The 25,736-nt window shown below is 58.4% G+C and overlaps 1 protein-coding gene across 4 annotated transcripts in view; it reads right to left on the bottom strand.

Annotated features, from left to right (window-relative positions):
* TLN1 (talin 1) overlaps positions 1-25,584 on the bottom strand; it is a 31,072-nt gene extending 5,488 nt beyond the window's left edge. The window contains exons 1-51 of one of the 4 annotated variants that reach the window (XM_021380370.1): positions 25,469-25,584; positions 22,001-22,164; positions 19,138-19,235; positions 18,890-19,019; positions 18,651-18,803; positions 18,375-18,517; positions 18,090-18,217; positions 17,769-17,829; positions 17,393-17,497; positions 16,688-16,843; positions 16,409-16,510; positions 16,150-16,226; positions 15,808-15,988; positions 15,547-15,660; positions 15,165-15,273; positions 14,221-14,429; positions 14,000-14,098; positions 13,753-13,803; positions 12,133-12,300; positions 11,658-11,952; positions 11,296-11,462; positions 11,051-11,179; positions 10,794-10,907; positions 10,324-10,437; positions 10,108-10,242; positions 9,889-10,017; positions 9,687-9,789; positions 9,401-9,609; positions 9,194-9,313; positions 8,857-9,054; positions 8,491-8,630; positions 8,054-8,147; positions 7,817-7,906; positions 7,497-7,619; positions 7,249-7,392; positions 6,980-7,141; positions 6,734-6,874; positions 6,458-6,639; positions 5,989-6,121; positions 5,529-5,630; positions 5,229-5,399; positions 4,928-5,077; positions 4,504-4,605; positions 4,226-4,345; positions 3,967-4,113; positions 2,923-3,089; positions 2,463-2,646; positions 2,085-2,210; positions 1,677-1,793; positions 1,412-1,597; positions 1,196-1,303 (exon numbers count right to left, since the gene is read on the bottom strand). In XM_021380370.1, the coding sequence (XP_021236045.1) occupies positions 1,196-1,303; positions 1,412-1,597; positions 1,677-1,793; positions 2,085-2,210; positions 2,463-2,646; positions 2,923-3,089; positions 3,967-4,113; positions 4,226-4,345; positions 4,504-4,605; positions 4,928-5,077; positions 5,229-5,399; positions 5,529-5,630; positions 5,989-6,121; positions 6,458-6,639; positions 6,734-6,874; positions 6,980-7,141; positions 7,249-7,392; positions 7,497-7,619; positions 7,817-7,906; positions 8,054-8,147; positions 8,491-8,630; positions 8,857-9,054; positions 9,194-9,313; positions 9,401-9,609; positions 9,687-9,789; positions 9,889-10,017; positions 10,108-10,242; positions 10,324-10,437; positions 10,794-10,907; positions 11,051-11,179; positions 11,296-11,462; positions 11,658-11,952; positions 12,133-12,300; positions 13,753-13,803; positions 14,000-14,098; positions 14,221-14,429; positions 15,165-15,273; positions 15,547-15,660; positions 15,808-15,988; positions 16,150-16,226; positions 16,409-16,510; positions 16,688-16,843; positions 17,393-17,497; positions 17,769-17,829; positions 18,090-18,217; positions 18,375-18,517; positions 18,651-18,803; positions 18,890-19,019; positions 19,138-19,235; positions 22,001-22,130 (6,816 nt within the window). In that variant the 5' untranslated portion in view covers positions 22,131-22,164; positions 25,469-25,584. Of the gene's footprint in view, positions 1-1,195; positions 1,304-1,411; positions 1,598-1,676; positions 1,794-2,084; positions 2,211-2,462; positions 2,647-2,922; positions 3,090-3,966; positions 4,114-4,225; positions 4,346-4,503; positions 4,606-4,927; positions 5,078-5,228; positions 5,400-5,528; positions 5,631-5,988; positions 6,122-6,457; positions 6,640-6,733; positions 6,875-6,979; positions 7,142-7,248; positions 7,393-7,496; positions 7,620-7,816; positions 7,907-8,053; positions 8,148-8,490; positions 8,631-8,856; positions 9,055-9,193; positions 9,314-9,400; positions 9,610-9,686; positions 9,790-9,888; positions 10,018-10,107; positions 10,243-10,323; positions 10,438-10,793; positions 10,908-11,050; positions 11,180-11,295; positions 11,463-11,657; positions 11,953-12,132; positions 12,301-13,752; positions 13,804-13,999; positions 14,099-14,220; positions 14,430-15,164; positions 15,274-15,546; positions 15,661-15,807; positions 15,989-16,149; positions 16,227-16,408; positions 16,511-16,687; positions 16,844-17,392; positions 17,498-17,768; positions 17,830-18,089; positions 18,218-18,374; positions 18,518-18,650; positions 18,804-18,889; positions 19,020-19,137; positions 19,236-22,000; positions 22,168-22,241; positions 22,455-25,468 lie in introns of those variants that run through there. The other 3 variants (XM_021380371.1, XM_021380372.1, XM_021380373.1) reach the window with 3 other exon arrangements.

Raw genomic sequence — 25,736 nt, 5'->3', positions numbered from 1 at the left:
GTCTGTCTTCAATTTCTAGCCCTTGGCTCCTGCCTGCCTCCTCTTTGTTCTGCCAGTGCTGGCAATTCTCTTCCCCAAGGACCTTGGCTGTCCCTGAGCTCCACCACCTCATATCTGGTGAAATCTGAACGTGATTTATCAGTCCCTTTTAACCAACCCAGTGAAACCATGCTGCATAACTGACCCACGTTTGCTCTTTTTCCTTGCTCCTGGTCAAGGGCTATCAGTAGCTCCGAGTCCAGGGCTATCAGTAGCTCCAAAGGCACGCGCCCTGCACATCGCTGCAGCAGGGTCAACTCTGTCTCTATGATCTTGCCAAGAATGCAAACCACTGGAAGCACCTCACTGAATCATTTCTTTCCATCTCTTGGTTAATCCAGCTTTTATTTGCTTCATGTGAGCTACACTGATCTTGTAAGACAGCTAATTAAAGCAGCCAACTGAAGTACCCTGAGAGGACTAAGATGTAGGAAGACTGGATGAAAAGAGTGCAGCTGGCCCTTGCAGCCAAGACCTCTGCCACCACAAGCACTGCCTGTCTCACACTCCTCTGCAAGCTTAACGAGCTCTGTTTTCACACTGGCTGAAGTTTCTCCCTCCCACCACTTTTAATGGAAGCCGCTTCAGGATTCTGTTCCTGTGTTGTCGAATTTCCAGCCTCCATCTGTTTATGGCCAGTTAATCTCCATCTGTTGTTAGCCAAATACTTCTCTTGAAAGACTGTTTATGGCTCTGAGATCTGCTTCTGTAAGTAATTACATGCAGCACTCCCATCTCTCCTCACTTTTCATTTGCCGGCCTAAGCTAGGTACAGGGACAAGGAATGAGAGAGGAATTCAGCACCAGTTCCTCAAGGATCATTTAGAAACTGACTGTCCAGCTCAGGTCATAGCAATTATAGCAGCACTAGCCCAGAGCACTGCAGCAACAAATAGCTGTGCAGTCTCAAGGTAGGGGCAGGTCTCTCTTCCATGGCAGGACTCAAGGACAGGCATTGCAACCTGTTGCCAGTGGCCACTGCACACCATCTTCTGCCCTGCACTCACCCTGGGCACTTCACGTACAGGCAGTAAGGGTGAACAAGCTAAAAGACCTCAGTGGGGAGAACTGTAGAGCTCAGGGGTAGCTGGGGATCTAGGGAGCACCCTCGTGTCTGAGGGCAGCCTCAGCAAACCACGGGGTTGGGGACACTCACCACCAGCACGTGCTCCAGCAGCTCCAGGTAGCCATCAGCACACTCCTTGCCGAAGCGCAGCGCCCGCTGCCGCACATCTGCGCTCACCTCGGGGTGGTAGGCAGCCTCCTGGAACCCAGAAACACCCATTTGCATCCAGACATGAGCACTGGGGTTTGTGCCAGGGTCCCCCCAGCCCAGTGCCAGGCCCACATCCGCTGCCCACCCATGCAGCACCTTGCAGGCGCGCAGCATGTCGGCAATGGCACGGCGGCTCAGGTTGGCCGTAGCAATGACATCCTCCTGCCGACACGAGTTGCCAGCAGCCACAGCTTTGGCCGTGGCCATCGTGATGCCTTTTGTCATTCGGATGAAGTCCTCCGGGGTCGAGACCTGGGCAGGAGGCACTGGGGAGGAGAAGACCTGCGAGGAGGAAGGCAGGAGTGAGGCATGGGGCAGTGGGTGGGCAGGATGTCAGCTGTGACACCGCAGCAGTGCTCACCGCCAGTTCTTGGCGGATATGCTCTATCGTGGCCTCCAGCGCTCGCGTCCCCTTTGTGGCCTCATCCTCAACAGCCTTCACTGTCTTCAGCAAGGAAGTGACATTGGTGACCATCACCTGTGGAAGGGAGAACAGAGCCAGGTAAAGCCCTGACAAAGCTCTAGGATGCTGCTGGCACCCATCCCTCCCTCGTGGTTTGGTGCAAAACTGCCCCTTCCCCATACTCCACTCACACTTCTCCATTTTGATCTCCCCAGTCCGCGTGTACTGTGGCCCACCTTTCACACGCCCCTCTGCCCCCTTGTCCCAGTTGCCTCACAGTTGTCCTCCTGCCCCTACACATGCACATAAGTCCCCCCAGCTCTTTCTCCAGCCCTCCTGCCCCATCTCCTCCTCTCCACTGCAGACCTTGGCAGAGTTCTTCAGCTGATAGACAGCAGGATCATCCCCAGCTTTGCCAGCAGCTGCTTTGGTGGCACCAATCAGGTCTCCAAGCGCTTTGGCCACATCTTTCACAGCATTGATCAGAACCACCTGGGGAGAACAAGTCCAGGGTAGTGGCTTGGCTATGGTCACACTCAAGCTGGGGTGGTGCATCCCAGAGATAAAAAACGCGGGTACTCCAGGATACACCAGATACATGGAGTTCAGCTCACCTAGTGTGGCTAACAAGGGTCAAAACCCAGTCAGCCCTCTTCAGGACATGTGGAGACCATACACCCTCAGCTCCAGTCCCTTCCTGCAAGCTATGAGTACCTTCTGTTCACCCCAGACACTCCACCCTACCTGAGTCTCCGGGTCTTCAGATCCCAGGCTGGCAGCACCCAGCTTCACCACCTCGGCCAGGCGGGTGATGGTGGACACAGAGGACTGGGCAGCCTGGGCTAGCTTCTCCTGGCTGGCTGTGGCGTTCTGCACCAGCACCTTGGTGTCCTCTACCAGAGCCTTGGCTGTCTTCAAAATGCCCTCCCTGGGGAGAAGAAAGGTGTCAGAGAGAAGGCAGTGCTGCAGAGGTGTGCTTGCACAAGGTGCTAACGAATGACACACAAGTGTCTATCCCTCTGCATGCACGCATGCTCCTTGCTCCCCACCTTCCATCTGCACACACTGTGAAAACAGAGTGTGAAAATGGTGTGAAAACAGAGGTGGCATGAAGCTGGGGCTGGCCCACAGCTTACAAAGATGCGAGATAGCAGGACAGAGCCTGACCAGCTGTGCAAAGTGTTGTAACCCCCGGCCCTGGTACCTGTGATCAGCAAAGGTTTCTGAGTTCTCCCGATTGAGGGTTCCTGCAGTGGCAAACATGATGGTGGTGTCGAGGTCAGCAATGATGCCAGAGACAGCACTGGCTGCGGTGATACAGGCTTGAGTCCCACGGTTCCCAGCCTGCAGGGCTGCCAGCACATGGGACACCTGTGGGGTACAAGCAGGGTGACTGGAGAGGCAGGCACATGCAGCCCCCACCACGCACCTCTTTAAACCAAGGATGGGAATCAGGAATTATGTGATACAGGCATCCCTTTTTAGCTTCCAAATATTTTTATCTCATATCTATCACTTTTAGGGTTGCAAGTGTCGTTGGACTCTGCTATTCTCCAAACAAGTAAGGCTTGCACTTTATTACATGTTACTGCTCATTCCTTCTGTAAGTGCTAAATCCAAATCCCTTACTATGCAAAGCACTCTTAAGACAGTAAATTTCCTAGTGGAAAGTCAGCTTGGAAAGGAAGAATCTGCAGGGGCCCTGAGCATGCTGATATGTGCCAGACAGTACGAACCAGTGTTTGTTTTGCTTTTGTAATCTTGCTTACAAGCACCGCAGCTCTACCCAATTGGATTTTTTAACCCACGTTTTCATCTGTTATTAATCAGTGTGCTTTTAGATGGACATGGTTTTCCACCATGCCAGCAGAAGAGGAGATCAATCACCCAGCATGAGCTGCAAGCTCATTAGAGATGCAGCAAATGCTACAAACACCTCTGTAAGGGCAGGTTTGCAGAGCCCTTTGAGGCCATGAGGGTGTGATCAATACTCCTTGGCAGCTCAGCACTTCAGCAGGGAGCACCCAGCTGTTGCACGCTCCAATCACAGCAGAAGTTCGTATGGTGTCAGAAGGGAAATCTCCCCTCCACCCCAACTGTGCCAGGGCAAGCACAGCCAGGAGCAGACAGAGCTCAGGATGACCCCCGGAGAACCCAAAATGGTGGCCACAGGGCATGGGGTTCAACCCAGCACTCCTCTCACCACCTGAATCCCCTCTCCTATTACCTGCTCTGAGACTCTCCTCACCTTCTCGGAGACCTTGCGTGCACTCTCTATCAGCTCCTTCTTGGTGTAGGCATCACTGGGGCTACACTGCAGGGCTCCAGCCTTGGTCACCAGGGCAGCACAGCCATGGCCCAGCTCCTGCACTCGGCGCTTGATGTGGGAGCCAATCTGCAGGCAAACATGTGCATGAGAGAGCCTGAAGGGCATTAGCCTTACACCCAATACACCCAATGGGAAATGACAACCAACCCACCCAGCTCCTCCAGGCCAAACATCTTACCTCCTCGTTTTCGGCAGTGAGTGCGGCTGGCTTAGCCTGTTGTGCCAGCTGCCCGTAGTCGTTGGTAAGCTGGTTGGCCAGTATGCCCAGCTCATCTGGGTTGGTGGTGGATTTGGTGACCTGCCAATGGAAGAAGGGCAGGAGTCAGATGGGCCTTGTAGTTGCACAAACAAGCAGCAGGGACAGTTGCTTTGCCTGGGTAAGACCACAGCAGCACTGTCTGCTTCCTGCCTCAAGCAGGGATGAATAGGAGAGCAGTGACTGGCCCCTGTACCCACCATCTCCTGCACAGTCACTGCAATAGCCTTGGCCGTCTTCACCATTGTTGTCTGGTAGTCCACAAAGGTCCCCTCTGGCTCGCCCATTGGTCCCTCATCCAGCTGCAAGAAAAATTCAGGAGAATTTGGCTCCAGCCCCAGCCCAGAGGCCCTCCTTAACTACAGCATGGCAGGAGACTTGTGCTGCCCACAAGGGCCCCAGATGCTCCTCCCTTAGACCGTCCCCTACAGCTCCCTTGGGGGAAGAGCTGAGTAACTTCCAGCATCTCTCCCTGCCTCCTTGACAGCCCAAGTGCAGTGCCCTGTTTGCCACTTCTTCTCAAGGACTCAGTGCCAGCATCCCAAGGAAGACAAGAAATGACAAAGAGCCACATAGAGTTTGACACTGACTCCTCTCCCACAGCCCTCTCTGTGTTCCCTTCACCTGGTTGATGGCTTGGGTGATGGAGTCCACCATGCCCCCGACAACACCTGCTGCGCTGGCTGCCTCGTTAAGCGTTGTGGTCAGGTCCTCCACTGCCTCCTTCATCATCTGCACAGCCTCCTCCAGAGCCTCCTGCGTGTGGGCAGCTTGCTGCAAGGAGGAGACAGAGTGAGGGAAGAAAGCTGCTCCCCTTCAATGCAGACACCACATGCTTGTCCTGAGTTTTGGTGTCAGGCATGCAGGTATGACACATGACACATATCCAAGGCTCACGGTGCCACCACGTTCACCTCCTGCTCACCTTGGGGTTCCCACCAGCCTCCTTGGCTGTGTACAGCATCTGCAGGGCAGATTCAGCCAGAGTTTTGGTCTGGTCCAGGAGGTTCATCTGCTGCTGGTGGTTGGGTGTTTTGGAGGCAGCACCGATAGCTGCCAAAATGAGTGGCTCGAAGTACTGAGCCATCTGGGAGACCTAGGGAAAAGCAGAGTCAGTGCCGGCAGGTCCTGGCACCTGCTATCCCAAGCCTCCCCTCACAGTGTGAACTCCTCGTCACATATCTGGTGCCTGATCACCAGCTCCCCATCCCTGTCATTCTGTTACCTTGTGTCCCAGCTGGGAGGCCTCAGCCCGTGCTGCACTGGCCACAGGCTCTATCAGGTTGTTGATCTCCTGCACAGCTGTGATCATCTGGTTATGCAAAGCCTGTTGTGAAGAGAGTGCCTTGCATGAGGCTGCAGCAGAGCTGGTCTCACCAAGCTCTTGTGGGAAGGAGTTAACCTGCCTGAGGTAAGCAGGACACCAAGGTGCTGGATGCACTGGTAAATCAGAACTGGGAGTGGGGGCTGTCTGACTCAACAGCCCTGCTCCGTCCCACTGAACCAAACAGGCAGCAGGGACACACAGCTTGAAACTAGGCTGTTCTGCCCAGCACTTGGCTGGGTGGATGTAGGACTCCTGCTAAAGATGCAAGGAGAGCTGCAGGAGCCCTTTGTGAAGGCAGAGGAAGCCAACAGGGATTCCAGGGAAAGATGGTGCCCGCAAGAGCAAGTTCTCTACTCACCTCCTGGGAGATACCTTCTCGAGGGGCCAGCTGCTGGCTGATGGCTGCAAGGGAGGCCTGGTCCACCTCCCGCATGCATCTGTTCAGGACCTCAATGGCCTCGTCGCACTCCCGCTGTCCAGGAGCTTTGTCCCTGCAGGACAGACAGATCAGCACCGTGCAAAGCTTGCCACCCCTTTACCACAAACCCCTGGTGCTGATGAGGGGCAGGACCCCTTTCACCAAGCAACCTGGTGCTGGAGCCAGGCACTGCAGCCCCACCACATGCCCCACCAACCCTTTTCAGTGCTGCAACACGGGCAAGTGGAACAACACGTTCCTTGCTTCCCCATGGCAACAACCAAGGAGAAGAAGAGCAACATGAGCCAAAACATTCCCAGGATGCTTGGAGTGCGCTCAATACTGGCCAGTGAAAAGGGGCCCTGGCCAAACACGCCAGATTGGCCGAGGTGGTCCAGCCCACTCTCACCTCATGTTGGTTATCAGTTTCTTGATGGAGTCTGAGACAGTGCGAGAGTGCCCGGCCAGCACCGACCACTGCGGTGGGTCCTTGGGGTTGACAGCCAGAGAGCGGGCAGTCTGAATGAGGCCGGCAGAGCTCTCCAGCATGGTCTTGGCAGATGTGACGATGGGCTCCATGGCTCTGCGTCCCTGTGTGGGGAGACAGTGGCCTTGTGACACAGACGGACTGGCAGCAGCTCCCACCATAGCCAGGCCACCTCTCCCAGCCCCAATAACACCCTACCTCAGGGCTGATCTGGGCAGGAACGGTAGCAAACTCCGGGTTGGAGGCAAAGGCTGTCAGGTTGTCCACAGCCTCTATGAGAGGAGCAGTAGCTGCACGGCACCGCTCCCGGTTCTCCTCATTGAAGGCACCATCCAGTGCCTGGCATGCAGGAGAGAGCAAGCAGTTACTAGCCCTGAGCATACCCTAAAACCCGTGTGCTCTTCTGTCTCCACCATGCCCACACTGCCCCAGCAGGGGCCGCACCTTGATGGTTTTCACCAGGTTGGCTGTGCTGTTGGCCACCTCCTTAGCTGACTGGACAAACTGCCGCTTGGCAACAGGGTTGGCGGTGCGGGAAGAGGCCAGGCGGCATGTGTTGCACAGGGCTGAGGTGTGCTTCGCTACAATGGTGGCTGCTGACAGCACCTGTAAAGAAGAGCAGAGTGAGGCAGGACCCACGGCATCTCCCCATCCCTCCAACACTCCCTTTTAGGCCAGAAAATGTCCATCACAGTAGCCCACTTCATACTCACCTGGGACTGTGTGCAGGCAGGGTCCACCAGGTTCTGGCAGGCCATCTGGATGGCCTGGTTAGCTCTAGCAAACTGAGTGGGGTCTACCAAGCCCTGCTGTCCAGCCTGGCTGTTGGGATCGGAAACTCCCACCAGGTAGGCAGCCTGTGTGCATGAGAGATGCAGTGAGGGACTGCATGGGGGAAGAGGCAGGGGAGAGCTCCCAGACCCAGGAATGATGAGTGAGGCTGGAACAGAGCGTATCTCACCTGGGCTGCTGCCTCTGTCAGCCCGCAGAGAGCTTTGGAGGCGGCACTGATGGACTCTCCAAACTCGGGCAGCTTGCTGTTCTTTGCATTTTGGGAGATGCCAGCCATGGACTCACCCAGCACCTGCAGGATACACAGCCAGCAGCTAGAGACCACCCCCTGATTGCACTGAGTGCTCCAGACTCAGAGATCACTGAGTTGCACCAGATGAGAACTGAGGGAGGAAGCACCGTTCCCTTTGCCACATTTGCCCCCACATACTTCCCCAAACCTCCCCATCCTTCCCCACACTCCACCCTTCTGCTCTGCTCCTGGCTCACCTTGGAGTTCTCCATAACACTGTCCAGGCAACTGAAGTAGGACATGTCATTGACAGTCTGGGTGGGGTTCTCCAAGAGCTCCTTCACCGTCTAAAGAGACAGAAGTGCCACAAAGAGGGAGGTGCACTCCCCACATCCCACCCTGTGCTTGCAGGTCCTCTCCCCCCACCAGACATCTCAGCACCCAGCCAAGCCCAAGCAGAAGGGGACCCGGGTCACCAAGATGCTGCTTCTCACCTCCAGCTCCCTCAGAGCATTGTCACATTCCTTCTGGCCTGGCGCCTGCTGGGTGCACATGGTGATCAGCTGGTTAATGCTGTCAGTCACAGCCCTGCCAAGACAGAGGAGAGACACACATGGATCAGTGTTAGCTTCACCATTCAGAGCCATCACTATTGCAAACACCTTAACCTGGCTTTGGGGGACGTCTTGGTGCAGGAAATAGGCAGAAGCTCTGGTTATGAGACTCTCCTGCCTGCCCAGGGTCTATCTTTTTTAATAAACTGCAACAGCATCCAGGTTAGGATTACACTAGATAAATAGTCTCAGGAGAACCCGTAACAAGCTGAGTCTCACAGAGGCAAACGCCTGGCCTAAACCGAGTCTCCTGCAGCCCAGCACAGCCCTCGGCATTTACCCACCTCCCTCCATGCACTGTGAGCAGTTCTTCCTACCGTGCCGCTGCTGCCAGCTGACTCTTGAGGTTGGGGGCTGTGGGGTCAGCGGAAAGCGCCTTTGCTGCCAGCAGCAGCTTGCTGGAGGACATGGAGATGCTCTTCAGGTTTGACACCACTTGGGCCTGGTCTTCTTTGTTCTGCAAGGAATCAGTAAGAGTCACCAACAGCAGGTTCCCAAGCCCTGTGCCCACCCTCAGTCTCTTTGGTTGTTTCCAGGCTGTGTCAGTCCCCTTTGCTTAATTTGTCTGCCAGCTGGCAGCAGCAAGGATATGGTGAACTTGCTGAACAAATCCAAGCCTCTTCCTACCCCGCTACTGCCATTTCACCCAGCTCTGGGCTCTCCAAATGGGTGTCTGCACTCACTGGAGACAGGCTGGCCATCTCCACTCCCGCCTGCAGGAACTCATTGAAGTCCTGTCCAAATTTGCCAGAGGACTTGGCCAGATCCTGGGGTGTGCCGCGCGACGCTTGCACCAGCTCGTTGGCAGACTGGTTGAGTCCTGCTGCCGCCCGGTTCAGCTGGCTCTGCGCCTCCTGGAAGGTCTTGTTGCTGGGAGGGAACTGGAGGCAAAGAAGGTGTCAGGAGCTGCAGTGAGGTGGTGGCAGCTGGATGGGTGTTCTGCACCCAGCAGAAAGGAGAGCATCCAGCTGCGCCCACCTCAACACTTCCCAGTTACCCTTAGCCCCAGGCTGAGCTCACCGAATCTGAGAGCAGCCTCTTGCTGGCCTCTCCCACCATGCGGATGGCAGCATCCACGTCCCGCTGCCCAGGCAGGCAGTTCACGCAGCGATTCAGAGCCTGTGACACCGCCTTGGCCACCTGCAGAAGATGAGAGCAGAGCCTGTCCAGCAGCCATCCCTGGTGGCCGGCCCCCATCCCACAGACACCCGTGGGGCCCACACCTACCTGCACCAAGCGCTGCTGGCTGTCAGGGTCCCCAGGCTTGGCCACGGCTTTCCGTGCCTCCTCGATGAGGTTGTTGGCCTTATCCATCACATCACTAGCACACTCCAACATGGCGCTCTGTACCTGCGGGTCCGAGCTGTTGGCCGCCACACCACGGGCAGCCTGGCTGAGTGAGCGCAGGGCCTGGGCCACCTCCCGGGCTGCGATGCCTGCCATGGGGGAGAGCGGTCAGTCAGTGAGGGCCTGGCCCCACGCCACAGCCTGGCTGGGGGCTGAGGGCTGGCACCTGTGTAGTTCTCGTTGCCCTGGGCCACCTCGCCCAGGAGATGAGCGATGGCAGAGGTGACAGCCTTGGTGCTGTTCCCCAGGTCCTGTGCGCACTTCTCCATCTGCAGAGTAAACAACATGGAGGGGTTAGGCCCCGTGACCCACACAGTGGGGTTCAGCCTCACCCAGGCCTCCATGCCCACTGCCCCACATGCCCTCACCGTCTCTCCTGGCAGAGGTTTCAGCTTGCCATCCCTGGCGGCCGCCTTGGCCTCCTGCAGGTCCCTCTCCAGGCTCTGCACCAGGCCCAGTGCTGAGTCGATCTCCAGGGGCCCACAGGCCTCCTGCGCCTGCAGTGGGTGGAAGGACGGACAGCGTTATGTGGAGCTCAGCCTGCAGGGAGGGCCATCCTGCCCACCTGTCTTCCGCCAGCCCCTCACCTTCTGTGCGGCCGTGCGGAGCTCAGCCAGGGCCGCGGCCAGATTCTTGGCGCACTGGCTGAGCTGCATGGCCGAGGCCTGGTCAGTGATGGTGGGCACGGTGGCCTTGGCTGCGGCAACCATCTTCCCACCGGGCTGTCAAAAGAGAAAGGCGTGAGGCACGGCATGGCACACAGTTGTCTCGCAGCCTGCTTCCAGCAGCAGGTTTGCTGGTACCTGCAGGAAGTTCTGGCTGGCGGCGATGAGAGCCAGCTGGGCGCTGGGGCTGTCTGGCTGAGATTGGCTTCCTCGCACGCCCTGCACCAGCATGGGGATCTGGTCCGCCACCACCTGTGACCAGGAGAGAGCAGGGTCACTGCAGGGTACATGGAGTGTGTGGAGACCCTGATGGCTGCAGCCATTCGGGCTCTGAGGGCAGGAGCTGCCCTCCTCACCACTGGCAGCTCAGCCATGCACAAATCTGACCACTGGTGACTTTATCAGGGAGTGCAGTGATGCGACAAGGAGTAGCTGTGGATGCCGTATCCCTGGAGGTGCTCAAGGCCGGGTTGGATGGGGCCCTGGGCAGCCTGATCTGACGGGGGTTGGAACTGGGTGGGCTTTAAGTTCCCTTTCTCACAGCAGCTCTTCTCACTGTTTTGCCTAGCGGCCCGCAGACATCCAGCCTGTGCCCCCACGCCCCTCACCTTGCAGCTCTGCACCAGCTGCTGTTGTGCAGCAGGGTTCTTGTTGGAGGCAGCGGCATGCTGTGCAGCGGCGATGGTCTGGGTGGCAGAGGCGGCTGCCTGCTTGGCTGCGTGCTGCCAGGAGGAAAGCACGAGTCAGTCGTGGAGAGCTCAGCACAGGAGCCCTCTGCCACAGACCGAGGTCCTGCTCCCCACTACATTTCTCCTGCTCAAACACTGTCCCTCTTCCCCCTCTGCAGCCCAAACCGCAGCCTCACCTCCAGCTTGTGCACCAACTTCTTCTTGATGGCGTTCTGAGCTGCAGCATTGGTGGCCATGCGCAGCCCCTCTGCCGCCTCCCGCAGCCGCTGCTGCTGCTCCTCACTGTCGGGGTGGGCAGCAGCCCCCTGGACAAAGCAAGAGAGCCATCGTACCCGGCACGACCCCCAGTTCCTCTGTCATCCTGCCAGAGGTCGCTGTGCTATGCCCCTTGCTCCAGTGGCTCCTCCCGCTTGTCACCAACCTTTGCAGCCTCCACCATCTTGGCGGTGGCATCAGCCAGGATTTTGGCTGCGCTCAGCAGCTTGCGTGAGTTCTCCAGGTCCGTCTCTCCCTCTGCATCAGCTTTGATGGCGTTGACGAGGTCAGAGGTGGCCTGGGCCAGAATACGAGCCTGCCGCACCATTTCCCCTAGGAAGGAAGGAAGGGTGGCTGTCAGCAAGTCCCGAGAGCTACCCAGATTTGCTGCTTTGCTGCACCAGCCTCCCATCCTTGGTGCAAGCTCCAAGGATGAGCCCCCAGCAAGGCATGACTCCAGAGCCTGCTCCATCTCATCGTGCCCCTCAAGCCCAGCATCCTCAGGTGCCACCAGCCACTCACTCTCACCTGCATCTCCCATGGAGCTGAATATGTTCTCAGTGACGTTGAGGATGGTGTCAGTGGCCTGGTCGTAGCGCCCAATGGGCTGCCCGCCCGTGGCGTGCTGCTTGATGTGCTGCAGCAGGTCATTGAGGGCCTGAGTGACGGCAGTGGCTGCCACCCCCACCTGCTTCAGCAGTTGGTCATCGCTGGTGGCTGCCTTAGAGGCCTCCACACAGCCCTCTGCCGACTTGGCCACCAGCTTGCCAGCCTCGATCAGCTGCTCCTGGCACACCGGTGAGCTGATGGTGGGAGCCACCACCTGCAGGGCAGGAAAAAAAGCTGGGCAGTGCTGCCACCGTGCAGCTCCCACTCTCCATCCAGCATTCCATGACCCAGATGACTGCTGTCCCTGACCCCCAAGGAGGATGTTCCAAAAAGCCAGGGCCAGAGGAAACAGACTTCTAGTCCCAGCAGCACTGGAGTGAGGGTTGGTGCTTACCTTGGTGCAGGCCACCAGCTGGGAGGTGGAGAGGGCACACTGTGTGGCAGCTGCAATCACCTGCGTCTGCAGGGCTGAGTCTTCTGTTTTCTGAGCCACGTTCTTGGCCTTCAGCACCAGCGCAGCGGCGGCGCTGGCCACGGCCTTGGCCAGCTGCATCAGCATGTCCTGGGGGGGGACAGAGAGGGTCAGCGCTGGAGCCACCACAGAGCCAGGCACAGCCGCCTGCACGGCTCTCGTGAAATATTCAGCAGGGAAACATGAGATCAGAGGGCCTTTCCGTCACCCCTGCCTTGCGCTGAATTCCTGGTGTGTGGCTGGCTACACCTCCAGCCCATCCCTATGGCTGGGTGCTGCAGCATCACCCAGCACCAGGACACTGCCATGGCCAAAATCACCGCCTGGAGCAGCTCAGCGGCACCACCCATGATGTTGTCACAGGGACAACCCATGCGGCATTTCTGATCATCCCACAGCCAGAACCTGCAGTGAGGCCCCATGCTGCTAGGAGGCCCTGCAGCACGCAGCAGGATCTTCCTGGCAGGATGCCCAGCACACTGCAGCCATCGGGATTCACCCTCATGCTGCACTGCTGGCTGTCACCAGCAGTGCCTGGGGCACGGAGCTCGGGCAAGATGCACAGCTCCCTCCCATTGCAGACAGCAGTTAAGCTGCTGCCAGGCCCCTGTCTTCCTTCTGAGGGCATGCTTGCAGAGCATAAACAAGGCAAACACACCACCACCAGGCTCCTGAGTGAGCTCTAAAGCCGCACCCTGCTACAGCAAAGCCTCTGGCCACCAAGCAACATCAGTGTCCCCACACCTACCACAAGCAAAAGCCATTCCTGCTGCCATCCATCACCATGTCAGACATGGCAGCAGACTGGAGAGCACATGCACCAAGCTCAGGAGCCCACAGTTCCCAAAAGCACAGCAGCTGCCTGAGGCAGAGAAGCAGGCACCCTGTACGAAGAGCCCAGAGGAAGGAAGCAAATACACTCGGGTCCGGTTGTGGAGGTGTAGGCTACACATCATGCCTTGATTTCTTGATCTGCACCCTACCCTGTGCTAGTTGCATGCAGGATTGGCTGGTCTGCAACGGGGGTCCACAGGAAGAAGCTGCCCCCCAGACTCCTCCTGCTAGCTCCTCCTGTACACGCTGCCTCTGTCTCACTGCATCCCCACACTAGCTGTTCTGCTCTCCTTGGTGTTCTCTCCAGGCTTTGCTGATCATATTGAGGCCATGTGGCTGCAGTGAGCAGAAATCTCTCATTTCAGGAGCACATTTTGGTCCACACTAGGTCTGGTTCCCTCTGCTGCCTCCCCTGTGCTGGGAGCAGCGGTTGCAGGAAACCAGCATGGCAAGAGCTCAGCTCAGCAAAAACAACCACAAGGCTTCGGCTGTCCCGGTTCCCTGCTCTGGGCAGCCAGGCACCGCAGGCACGAGGTGGCAGCAGGGGCACTGACCCGAGTGCATGGACTTCTGAGAGCTGATCACAAGAAAAGCAGATTTTCCACCAGAGCCCATCTCCAAAGAGTTCAGCTGATTGTCCCCAGAGGAGCAGCCCTGACATCCAAGAGGGGCGGACACCACCAAGCCATGCCTACAGCCCCCTTTTACCGTCTTTGGGTCTGAGGAGGGCAGGATCCAAGCACGCCGGCTTTCGGGCATCTACATAGGAATCCACAAGATAAGAGGCATTACATGACAGTGGCTCTAAGGGCAGGGATGGGAATTGGCCTGTCCACTCCCCTGGCACAGTCACTGTGCATGGGCCAAGCTTCAGCATGGACCTCTCCTGGGGTTCCTGCGCAGGGCAGAAGGATTTTCCAAGCGCATGTCCCCACACACAGCCAGAGCCGCTCACCTGGAACCGAGGGTCAGTGTCGCTTTCCCCGATCTGCTGCAGCAGCTCTCCGCTCGTCTGGCCCACAAGGCCAGCAGCCTGCAGGAGATTCTGGCGGGGCTGCAAGAAAAGAGGCAAAACCATCACGTTTTGGGCAAGCCCTGCACCAAACCACTCCCATGACTCCCACCCATCCTGGTTCTGCTCCCTAGTGCCCCCCAGTCCCTCCTGCTCCCTCGCACCTCAGCACTGGCGGGCTGTGCTGTCTTCAGCAAGTCTGAGACAGCACTGGCCAAGTTCTTGGCCGCCTGCAGGAGCTGCCGCCCGTTCCCGCCCTCGTCCTCCATCAGAGCAGCCAGCAGCTTCACACCCTTGGACATCTCGGTCAGGTTAGAAGATATGGTGGTGACAGCGCAGCCCACAGCTGTGTAGTCTGTGTCTGCTGGATCCCCTGCACAGAAAAGAGAGGGATGTGGGGATGCCTGGAGAAACACCAGAAGCACCCAACCTTGTGCCTGGAGTAGATGTGCCTGAAATTAGCGTGATTCATGAGAAACTTCCTGGCTCCTGTGTCAGCACAGGAGAGTTGGAGCACACTTGTGGCTGCAACCACGGCTGGACAAATGTACCCCTGGCTTAGAGGACAGGTGAACTCAGAAGAGGAAGGATGGGGAGCAGCGATGCTGGGTGATCTACAGGCACTGTGATAGCATTCCAAGCAGAGCAGAAGCAGTCTGGACTCAGCTCTGGCTAAGCCAGACTGCCTCCCTCCAGGAGGGCAGAAACCTGCCCATTGAACCCATAGAATCACAGAATGGGTTGGGTTGGAAACAACCTTAAAGCCCACTCCGTTCCATCCCCCTGCTGTCGGCTGGTTGCTCCCATCACCTCAGGCTGCCCAGGGCCTCATCCAGCCTGGCCTTGTGCAGCTCCAGGGATGGGGCACCACAGCTCTCTAGACAGAAGTGCCAGCGCCTCACCGCTGTCCCAGTGAAAAATTTCCCCGACATCCAATCTAAATCTCCTTTTACTTTAAAGCCATTCTTCCTTGTCATAACAGTCTGCCCATGTGAAAAGTTGATTTTCCTCCTGTATATATGCTCCCTTTAAGTATTGGAAGGAAGGCCAAAGGCTGGACATGAGAGACCAAAGCCTTCTGCTGAGAGGTGCTCCACTGCTGCCCTACCTGCGGTGAGGTTGACCACTGAGGCTGTGCCAGCAGTGATAGCATCCACCTGGGAGTGGATCTCATGCTTGGACTCATCCATCTTGTTTTTGCGCCATGCTTTGGAAGCCTGAAATGGAGAGAAGACGGTCAGGAGGTGGAGGTGGTGAGGAGCTGAAGTGAGATGTGAGAGAAAGGAGACAAGGAGAGCTGCCACCACCCAAAACTCCTCAGCATGTCCTAAAGCTGCAAAGACAGAAGAAGCCCCAAGACTGAGTGTCCCAAATTCATTCTTCAGGCAGCAGATCTTCCTGTGAGCTGCTGACACCTCTCCTTGCCTCACCCACCCCACCAGCAAACTTCTAGCCCCAGCAGCCTGGCACCCTTTCCCCCAGGCACTCACGGCATCCTGCCCGAGGGGCGGCAAGGTCTCAAAGTCATCCAGTGTGGCCTGGGCTGCATTCACAGCTTGCATGCTGGAGTTGATGGTACCTGTCAGCGCCTGTTGTGCTGAAGTCTGCAAGGCAAGAACAGAGTGAGGGGGCTGCTTGGGACAGTGCCCTAGGCAGGTGCTGACTGCAGAGCTCCTGCTCCCCATGGCAATCTGGCATCCCCAGGCCAGAGGGATGGGTCTGCATGAACCCCGCACCCTGGAAACACCTACCAGAGGAGGCATGTGCCCTCGGTGCATCTGGCCGCTGGTGATTTGCAGCTGGGCCTGGGGCATCGTCCCCACCTGGAAGTTCTCTGGCCCCCCGGCCCCTGTGCGCATGATGGCTGGCAGTGCGACTGAGCCCAGCTCTGCCTTGCCCACACGGTTAAACTGCTGCTGCAGGACGGTTGACCTGGAATGAACAGAAAGGGCAGCAGTGAGAACCTCCTCCCAGGACCAGCAATTCAGCTGCTCCCCACAATGCTGCCCTGAAGGCTGAAGGATGCCCACGGGCTGCCAGGGGCTGAATCGCGGTACACCACTTGGCAGCTGCCTTGCTCCTGACAGACTTACTTCTTTGGAGACACTGAGTCTTCCAGCATGGTGGACTCCTCATCTCCCTCCAGACCGAAGTGGTCTTTGCTCTTTTTCTGTTGAGGCAAAGAGAAAATACATTGGTCAATGCACACCTCACAGCCTCCCTGCTGCTGCCTGGGCTGGGGAACTGTCAAGCCCATGGGATGTCCCCACCTGTCCCCAGCAGCACCATAAGTCCAAGGAGCACCTTGCACCTCTCCCAGGAGAAGAGCAGGCTGCCTTTCCCTGAACTTGCCTTTTTCAGGATGATGTCAATGTAGCCAGCTATCAGCTGGGCAATCTGCTCCCCCTCTGTTGTCTGCACCGAGTAGTAGCCATCCTGGTAATCTCCAAAATCCTAGAAGGGCACAGTACAGGGTTGCACCAGGGCAGGATGCCGGCACACATCCTGAGCCCCTCTGGTATGTGCTAAGCACTGTGGCCAGTGCTGTGCCAGCTTCTGTCTGCCAGCTCTTGGGGCCAGGAGAGGCAGGGAGCAGGGCATGGAGGACTAAGAGCTGGGGGTGGCTCCTACCAAGGTGAAGCTCTTGGGCGAGGCTGCCCAGCGTTTGATGTTGGTCAGGCTCCATTCCTGAATCACTTCCTTGGTTTTCTCATCCACACGCATCACGCACTCCTTGGTGATCCCCAGCAGACGTGGCACCAGCTTGTTCTTCCCCTTCATCTTTTCCTGCAGGACATGATAATGGGGTTAGCGGCTCACCCAAGAGCTGTGTGGCCAGCAAGCACCCCTAGGGCCACAATTCCACGTGTGGCAATCACAGCGTAGGTCTTGAAAAGGATGTTGGGAAAAGCATGAATCGAGTGGGAGGGAAGGGCAGATGAAAAGCCACAAAGGTCTTAAACTGGCCCTAGGTTGCACAAGAGAAGGTTCAGCTTCTGTATTAGGAAAACTTTCTTCTCACAAACAGTGGTGAGGCACTGGCACAAGCTGCCCACGTGGAGTCATCGTGGAGATGTGGCACTGAGGGACGTGGTTAGTGAACGTGCTGGGGATAATGGGTTGATGGTTGGACTAGATGACCTTAGAGACCTTCTCCAACCTCAGTGATTCCATGATTCAAGAAGGGCAAGCAGATAGCAGGGATACAGGGAGAGCTAGAGCAATGAGGACAGAGAGGTAAGCTGTGGGTAGATATGGGAAAGATGAAGAGACGTTGGAAAAGGAAAAACTCAGCCAGGCAGCAGGAGAGGTGGAGCTGGAGAGCTTCTGCTCTACCTTGACTAGGAAGAAGGAGACACCATAGGTCTTGAGGGAGCGGGCCAGCTTCACGTAGCGAACTTTGGCCTCGATCTCACTCATGTTCCCGCAGTTCTTGTGGGCCTGTAATCACCAAAGGACATCAGGTCAGTCACCATGTTTCCACCACCACCTTCACAGCCTCTCCAGGCTCTCCCCCTGCCCAGCAGCGTTCCACTGCCCACCCATACCATCCCTCTGACTCTCTGGAACATCAGAGCTGCCACATCTGCCCAACTACAGCCTCACGCTCCTCTTCCTCACCTGCCAGGCTGTGATGTGCTGGGACAAAAGCAGCCCAAACCTTTGGCAAGAAGCAGTGACAAGCCTGATCTCAGCACAGCCTCGCACTTACCATAAAGATCTTGCGTTCCCCTTTCTGCTTGATGTACTCCTTGGGCAGGAAGTCCTTCAGCCTGCCAACAGACAGCAAAATCAGCTCCCACAGCACAGCCCAAGGCCAGCATTTGAGTTCCCCTAAAAAGACGCCCAGCACAGAGCCTTGGACAAAACCCCGCCACTGCAGAGTGTTTTTGGGAACAGGAAGGATGTGGGAGAGGTCACTGCAACTAATGACAACTCCAGGACCCAAACCCTTGGAGCCACCCTCTGGGATGATGATGCCCTGGGGGATGGAACTCAGCACATGCGCAAAGCGACACCCTGGGACACTCACTCCAGAAAGCCTGGCTTGTGCTTCTGCTCATTGTGTGGCCCGAACTGGATCTGGCACTGGTAGCCAGCAAACTCGCACGCTTTGTCAAATGAGACGGGGTGGGAACCGTTAAGGATGTCATCGCGCGCCTAAATGGGAAGAGAAGACACTGGGGTCTGCGCTGCTCCCTTCCACATCTGGTGGGATCTGTGCCGGCACCGAGGAGCTAACCGGGCACCTGAAATGCCCCCATAGCTGCTCCTGACCAAACACCTGATGGGTTGTTACAGGGCAGCAGTGCTGTACCTGCACGTAGAGCAGGTTGAGTTGCACGGGATCTCGTGAGTCCACATTCTGGTCAGAGTAGAAGAACTTTCGTCGCAGCAGTAGCGTCTCATTGTCATCAATGCCTTGCTCGCGCAGGGTCCGGCCGTGGTCCAGCCAGTTCACTGCAGGTGATGGCAGAGTGTGAGCAGGGACAGACAGCCAGGCAGGGACAGACAGCCAGACACATGGCCCCACTGCCATTCCCATCACCCTCAGCATGGGATGGCTCTGTCCCCAGCTCTTGCCAGCACGTACACTCGTCATCTGTGTGCAATTTCTGCTTGAGTTTCTCCATCTTCTTCTCATCCCGCAGCAAGGTCTTGTCCTTCTTAAGGGTGCCAGTGACCTCCTCTTTCTTCTCCTCCATGATCTCCCGAACCAGCGAGTACTCGTCGTAGTTGGTGATGCCTGCAGGAGCACACAGCACTGAACTGGTGCTGCTCCCCTGACATCCCACATCCCTCCCTGCCCCATGTTGCAACCCCTCCTCTCACCAATTCGAGCACATATTGTCATCAGCATGTCAGTGACGGTTTTGGAGTCGTCAACCATAACTGTTTTCACAGTCCCATCCAGCATGCGGATCTTCAGGGGTCGCTGCTTCTTCTTGTACTCCATAGTATCCTGCAGGTACAACCAGTGCAACTCCAGCAGCAGCACCGGACACATCGCACCGCATCCCCCTGGCTCCCACCTCCCCAGCGGGACCACGGGGCACACACAGTGCTGGCTGGATGCTTACCCCATTGCGAAGCATGTAGTAGTCCAGTGCCTTCCCAGCCTCCAGCCAGATCCCCTTCTTTGGGTCTTCATCTGAGAGGAATAGCCCAAAATCGTTGGCTGGAAAACACAGAGGGGTTTTGCCTGGGTTGGATGGAGCCACTGGGATGTGCATGGGACCTCTGCGTGCTGCTGGAATTGATTGCAGTGGCCACGAGACCAGGGAAAGCCTGAGTGGGCAAAAAGCTGGCAAATAGACTGCAGGGTGGGTGTTTTACATCTGTTTGTCTGCAGGAAAACTCATCTGAAGCATGCCCACACAGTGCTAACTGGGAAGTGGCAGTCACAGCTGACAGATGAGCTCGGAGTGGTGGCTGACAGCTCTCTAAAATGTTTGATGTGAAACATAACAGCCAAAAGATGATGACGAAGCGCTGAGCATTGCCAGGAAGGGTGCAGGGAACAAGGCAGAGTTTGCAAACACACCAAGAGAGCACCAAAAGTGATAGATCAGAGGAGGCAGCTGCTTGCCGCGAGGGACTGAAGAACGATGTGATGGAGGTTTACAAGGTGAATTTGCACAGAACTTTGATGTTCTGCAATCCTGCCTGCTTGGGTGGGTCTGCTGCTGCCCAGGGACAGCCCTGGCACTGCTGTTGGGAGAAGTGCTGCCCTGGGAAAAGCCCTTCTGCTCCCTGCCAGCAGCCTCTGGTTGGGTAAGCAGGCAGGGAGGAGGAAATTCCTGAGCTGCCCCACGCCTGCCCAGCTCATGCTGTGCAGGGGATCCTGCTGAACAGAGGAGGGAACCAGTGAAGCTGCCCTTTGTTGGCTTTTGGAAAAGCAAGCTATTTCCAAAGCCAATTCTAAGAGGCTCACTCTAAAGCACCGAGAACCATGCAGCTCGCTCAGATCCCTGCACAGGAGGGGAGAGGCACTTCCTGGGGCAGGGCAAGAGCAGAGCCAGAGCTCGGCACAGTGTGCAGGGATGTGGCATTCAGCCACAAAACCCAGGCAAAAGGCAGGGAATTGGGCAACACCTGTCCCAGCAGCTCAGGACTCCTCTCTTTGTTAGGAAAGCAGGCTCAGGGGGGTTTGCTGGGAAACATGGGCAGGGTGTGCTCAGATGGAACTGTAATGGCATCCTGGAAGAGGAGCAGGGCAGCTCCAAGAGGGACCCACAAACGTCACAGGGTAAGGGCAACAAAGAAGAACAAAAGAAAATGGTGAGCTCTGAGGCTGGGATGAGGTAAAAGCCTTGGGGGTTCCCAACACTGCAACCCAAACGCAGGGACCCACAGATCCCTTTGCAGCAGGGCTGAGCTCCAGCTGCTGCCGGCAGAGCAGAGGGCAATGGGCAGAGCTGGGGCCGAGCAGCTCCCTTTAAGGCTCTCTCCTCGCACTTTACGAGCAGCCTGGCGCGGACCCAGGGACAGGAAATGCAATGGCTGTGGATCCGCGTAAACACCCTGTCCCCTCCGAAACCGAAAGCCATGGCTGTGCAGAGCGAGAAGGCATTTCCTCTGCTGCGCCAGGAATCTGCTGCTCCCAGATGTCGCTGCCTTCCCCCCCCTCCTCCTCCCACCTCCTGGAGCTGGGGGTGCCCGTCCTTGGGAACCACTGGGACACAGCTCAGCATCCCGAGGTGCTTTGTCACCCACTTAATTTTGAGTCTGACGGCAGCAGGGAGATATTAGAGCTGACAAAGCTCAGCACGGCGGTGGCACGTCACGGCCCTGCAGTGGGCCGCCAGGGAGGGATATATGTTCCCCAAGAAAGGAAAAGTTAACTTATATGGTGCAGGAACACCCGCTGGGAGCACCGCAGCTGTTGGAGCCCACTGAGCCTTGGCCAGCTTTGTGCAGGCACGTAGGAGACAGGAGGCAGGGAAAGGGCTCACAGAGGTGGACACATACTTCATTTCCAATGCATTTTTCCTATCCCCCCTCCAAGTCCCCAAAATTCTTCCCGGGTTTCTGGGAGGAATTTTTCTAAGACTCTCTGCATGATGATGGGAAGCCAGGATCAGATCACGGGCAGCACTTTTTGGGCTGCAGGAACTATTGCCTGTTCTCATGTATTCACTTATTTTCAAGCAAGTGACCTTACCAGGTGACAGCCCCTAGGCTCAGGTGAAGTCTGCTCCTCTTGGAGCCTTTTTGTGCTGCTCTACACGGCACAAGCGCTGCCTTCATGTCTGGGAGCCTGTACACCTCGCTAGAACCAAGGCTCGCTAGAAACAGCTCTATCAGAGCAAACCCTGCAGCTGCTGCAGAGCAGTACCTGCATCCCTCCGTGCTAGGGAAGGTCTACCACAGGGAACCTGCTTAGCAAGGGGTTGGACCAGATTATCTGCAGAGGTCCCTTCCAACCCCTACAATTCTGTGATTCTGCCTACAGACTTCCAAAATCAGCCGTGGTGCACTGACACTTTCCAGCAAGAAAACACCACTGAATGCCAGCTGGATGCTCCAGCAAAGCCCTCATTTTGCACAAAGCTTCCCAGGTTCAGAATCAAACTTCTTTGCCCAGGGCATGCAGGGTGCCTTGAACCAACCTCTCCCCTTGCCATGGAGCACCCAGAAAGCACCCTGTGGGTGCAGAAACCCAGCTCTTGTGGGGACAGAGCAGCAAAGGGAAGCTGTGAAGTGTCATTATATATGTATTTCAGGGGGACAAGCAGCGAGCACAGCCTGAAATGAGATGGGCTTGTCCAAAGCTGCACAAGCGTGCTGAAATTACGGGTGCTTAAAGTCCGCCCACCCCAGGCAGGTGAGAAGCAACGAGGGCAATTCCAGGGCTGCCAGAAGAGGAAAAAGGAGGTGCAGCTGGGGAAGCAGAAACATGCTTGCAGAGGGCAGGGGACGAGCCTCAGACCGCACACTTACGCTGTCCCATCTGTGCCTCGGGTACGCGCTCCCGGATCATGCGGCAGGCGTCGTACACCATGGTGGAGGGCTCAAACTGCATCGTCTTCACCACATTGCCAATGCTGATCTTCAGCGAGAGGGCAACCATGGTGGCGGCCGGACTATCCCCACTCCTGCGTCACCTGCTGAGGACACGACGCGTCAGACCCCACCGCCAGGTGCCGGGACCCCACACTGGGTGGGAAGTGCTGGTGCTCACCCCACTGCAGGTGCCTTGGATGTGGTAGGGGAGCAGAGCTCAGAGCTCGGATCCCAACCCAGGAGCACGCGATGGTGGTGGAGGAGTATGGATAGAAGGGCTTCAGATGGAGCGCCCAGCCTGGCCCCCTTATGCAGAGCCCTGGGGCTGCTGTGCCCTCATGGTGCGCCCAGCACCCCTGAGCGTGTTGTGCTCATGCACAGCTGTCACCCGCAGCGCAGAGGAAATGCGCGTTGGCAGTGCGCTGAGATAAGGCAGCACTGTGCGACGGAAGGGGCTTTAATTAAAACTGTGGCAAAGAAACCGCAAGAGGAAAGACCTCACGTGGTGCAGGGTCCGACCCCACTATCGGGGTCCAGCAGGGAGCCCGGTGGTGACCCCAGGAAGCGCGCAAGGCGCTGCTCGAGGAGACGGGGACTGGGGCAGCACCCAGCTCAAAGCAACCCACTCCGGGGGGCTCTGGGGCTTCCTCCGCGCCGGATCCCGGCGGCCACAGGGCTCTGCTCGGGAGGAGCGCGGTGCCGCCTCCACCAGCGCGTGGAGCCGCTCCAGCTGCGCATTCCTGAGCCGTTCGGCAATGCAGCGCAGGAGCCCCGTCGGAGGCCCTCGGCCCCCGCCGACGAGGAATGCAACGCGAGCGGGACGGCCCCGCACGCAGCCGCCCCGCAGCCCCACGGCCGGGAGCCTTAAGGGGCCGCAAGGGATTTGCGGGGATGGAGCGGGCGCGGCGGCTGCGGCCGGCGGGACGGGGATCGTCCTCTTCCCTAAACCTAAAAATACCCCGGAGCGGAGCGCTGAGCCCTTTCCATCCCTCCCCCCGCTGCTGCCTGCAGGGCAGGGTCAAGGAGCGGGGAGGAAGAGGAGCGCAGAGGCGGACGAAAAAATTAAAACTCTGTCCCAAAGCAGGACAACCCTGCAAAGAAAACACGGGATGTTGCACCCGGCCACCTGAGCGGCCCGGCCCCACTCGTGAATTTCTGCAAAATTGGTGAACTCGGCCCCCAGCTGCAGGATGTGCTGGAGGGGAAACTGCAGCCGGTCAGGGGCAGCCCTGGCTCTGCAGGGCCGCCGGCAGCCGCACGTGGCTATCACCCCGTGTCTGGCTGAGAGCAGAGCCCCAAATAATGCTGTGCTCCAAATAACGCTGTGCAAGGCGCTTAAACCACGCAGAAGCCGGAGGCTCGTTGCTTTTTCCACGTTCTGAGGAAATGCTTTGCGCTCTGCTCCCCACCAGTGCATAAAGCAGAAGTGGTCTGTGCTATTTAGAGCAGCCCCACAAAAACGTGAGGGTGATACACGGAGCGAGGGCTGCAGGTCCGTCCGGCTGCCTCCTCCCACAACCCCATGGCAGCGCCGTGGGTCGCAAGGGCAAGACCTGGTTGGATTTCCGCACTGGGGGTACGCGTGGGGACAGAACACGGGTCAGGCGCAGGGAATGGGAGCATGCGCAGTTGGGCATCAAAGGGCAGCGAGAGCCCTTCTGTGAGCTCTGCGGAGGCACCGGGGCGGCAGGAAGCAGGAGATGTGGGGCTGTGCGCTGATGACAGCAGTGCCGTGTTCCCAAGGCACTGGTGCAGAGACCGCACTGGCACAAGGGCTGCGCTGTGATGGTGCCACTGCGGGCACGGACCAGGCAAAGTGCAAGAAGTGGACGGCCAGCCCCAGGCTGCCGCACTAGGAGGTGAAAAAAAAACAAAAAGCCAAACGATGTGATGAATGCGCACCAATTTTCAGCGCTGGCCGCCCTCCAGGGAAAGCAAACAAGTCAGCAGTGCTTGCTGGTAGGCGAGGCAGATAAGCCAGCACAGCAGCGGTGCAGCGGCTGCGGGCACTTCTGCATTTCTCTTCCCTTCCCCACGACGCCTCCGCCGCCATCCCCAGAGCACAGGGCGATTTTCCACCCCATGACGTCGCTGCTGTATTTATATCTCCTGGCTTCAGAGCAGCGCTGCTGTGAGCACGGGTACAGAGAAAGTTTTATACTTATAAAAAAGAAAAAAAGAGAGAAAAAAAGAAAACAAAGTGGAGCCCAGCCGGGTTCCGCCGCACGGGCTGTGCCTGCAGGCAGCCTGCACTGCACGCCGGTGGCACGCGTCCAGCGGCCGCAGAGCTTTCCCGAAGGAACCGAATTCACCGCTCTCAGCCCGGGGGAAGAGGCAGCAGCAGGAAGTTCCCGCAGCCCTTCTGTTCCTGCGGGGAGCACCCCACACCGCGGCACGGTGGAGCACTGGAAGGACTTTAACTGCTTTGTTCTGGTTTTTTTTTTTTTTTTCGTGCGTGTGTGTGTGTGTGTGTGTTTCGTTTTGTTTTTTTTCCTTTTTAATCTCAGAAAGCGCAGCGCGGTGAGGTCTCACGCCCCGACGCTTTCCCCCTCCTCCCCCGAGTGCAGAAGTTAATGTTTTAACCCAGAGGCGCAGCGCCGGCCCCGCACACCCCGCAGCACCGCGGCTCCCGGGCGGGCAGCTCCGAGACGCGGTGACTCAGCCCCACGCAGCGCGGCTGATTCACGCCGCTTCCTCCTCGCCGGCGGCCGCGGCCCGTTCCTGCCCGCCGGGGATGGGCGCCGGGGGGCAGCGGGCTGACAGCATCGCCGCTGACTTCACCCCCGGTGAACGGCAGCGGGACGGCTCCCTACAGCACGGAGCCGCACGCCGCGCCCCACCTTCCCCACCCGCATCCTAACGTGATGGCGTGGACAGGGGATGCTCCAACTCTCCCACGCCCCCACTCACGCTGAAATGCAGCCCCGCAGCGCTGCCGCACCCACGCCCGCCGGCCCGCACGGGGTGTTCCGGCCCCGCGGCACCGCTTCCAAATATGGGGCGGGAAGCGAGGCGGCCCCGGGGCCGGGCAGGGGCACGGAGCTCCGGGGCCGGGCGGGGGCTCCGCTCTGGGGAACGACCGCCGCGCGCCCCACACGGAACCGCGGCCACCCCGTAGGTGCGGGGAACAGGATGCGGCCGCGCTCCTCCTGCACGGAGCGCCCGAGGGGCGGCGGCCGCGCCGGGGTGGGGCGCGCTTCGCCCCGCACGGCTCCGCTGCACGCGGGGGCTCCGTGCGGCGCTCCCCCCGCGCCCCGCCGGCCTCGCGGCCGCAGCCCCCACCCCACGGCCGCGTGCCACCGCGGCGCCGCCGCGCTCCGCTTCCAGCGGCCTCCCCTCCCCCCGTTTCCCGTTCAGCGTCACCCCGCGGTGGCGGGGCCGCGCCGCCCGCTCCCGGTGCCGTACCTGAGCGCGGCCGAGCAGCGCGCCGGGGCCCGCCGAGGCTGTGCGGCAGCGCGGCGGCACCGCCCGCTTCCCGCCCCACCGCCCCCCGCCGCGCATGCGCCGGGCACGGCGCGACGCCGCCGCCGGGCGGAGCGGAGCAGAGCGGAGCGGCCCGGCCCGGCCCCCGGTCCCCGCCCACCCCCGCCCGCGCCCCGGGGCCGCGCGGCACGGATCCACCGCCGCCGCCGCCACGCCCGCGCGCGCCCGCCGCCCACGTGCCGCGGGCCAA

The sequence above is a fragment of the Numida meleagris genome, chromosome Z, assembly GCF_002078875.1.
Source record: "Numida meleagris isolate 19003 breed g44 Domestic line chromosome Z, NumMel1.0, whole genome shotgun sequence".
NCBI classification, from domain to species: domain Eukaryota; kingdom Metazoa; phylum Chordata; class Aves; order Galliformes; family Numididae; genus Numida; species Numida meleagris.
Note: the sequence above shows the minus strand (reverse complement) of the source record. Positions and strands in the feature narration are given on the sequence as shown.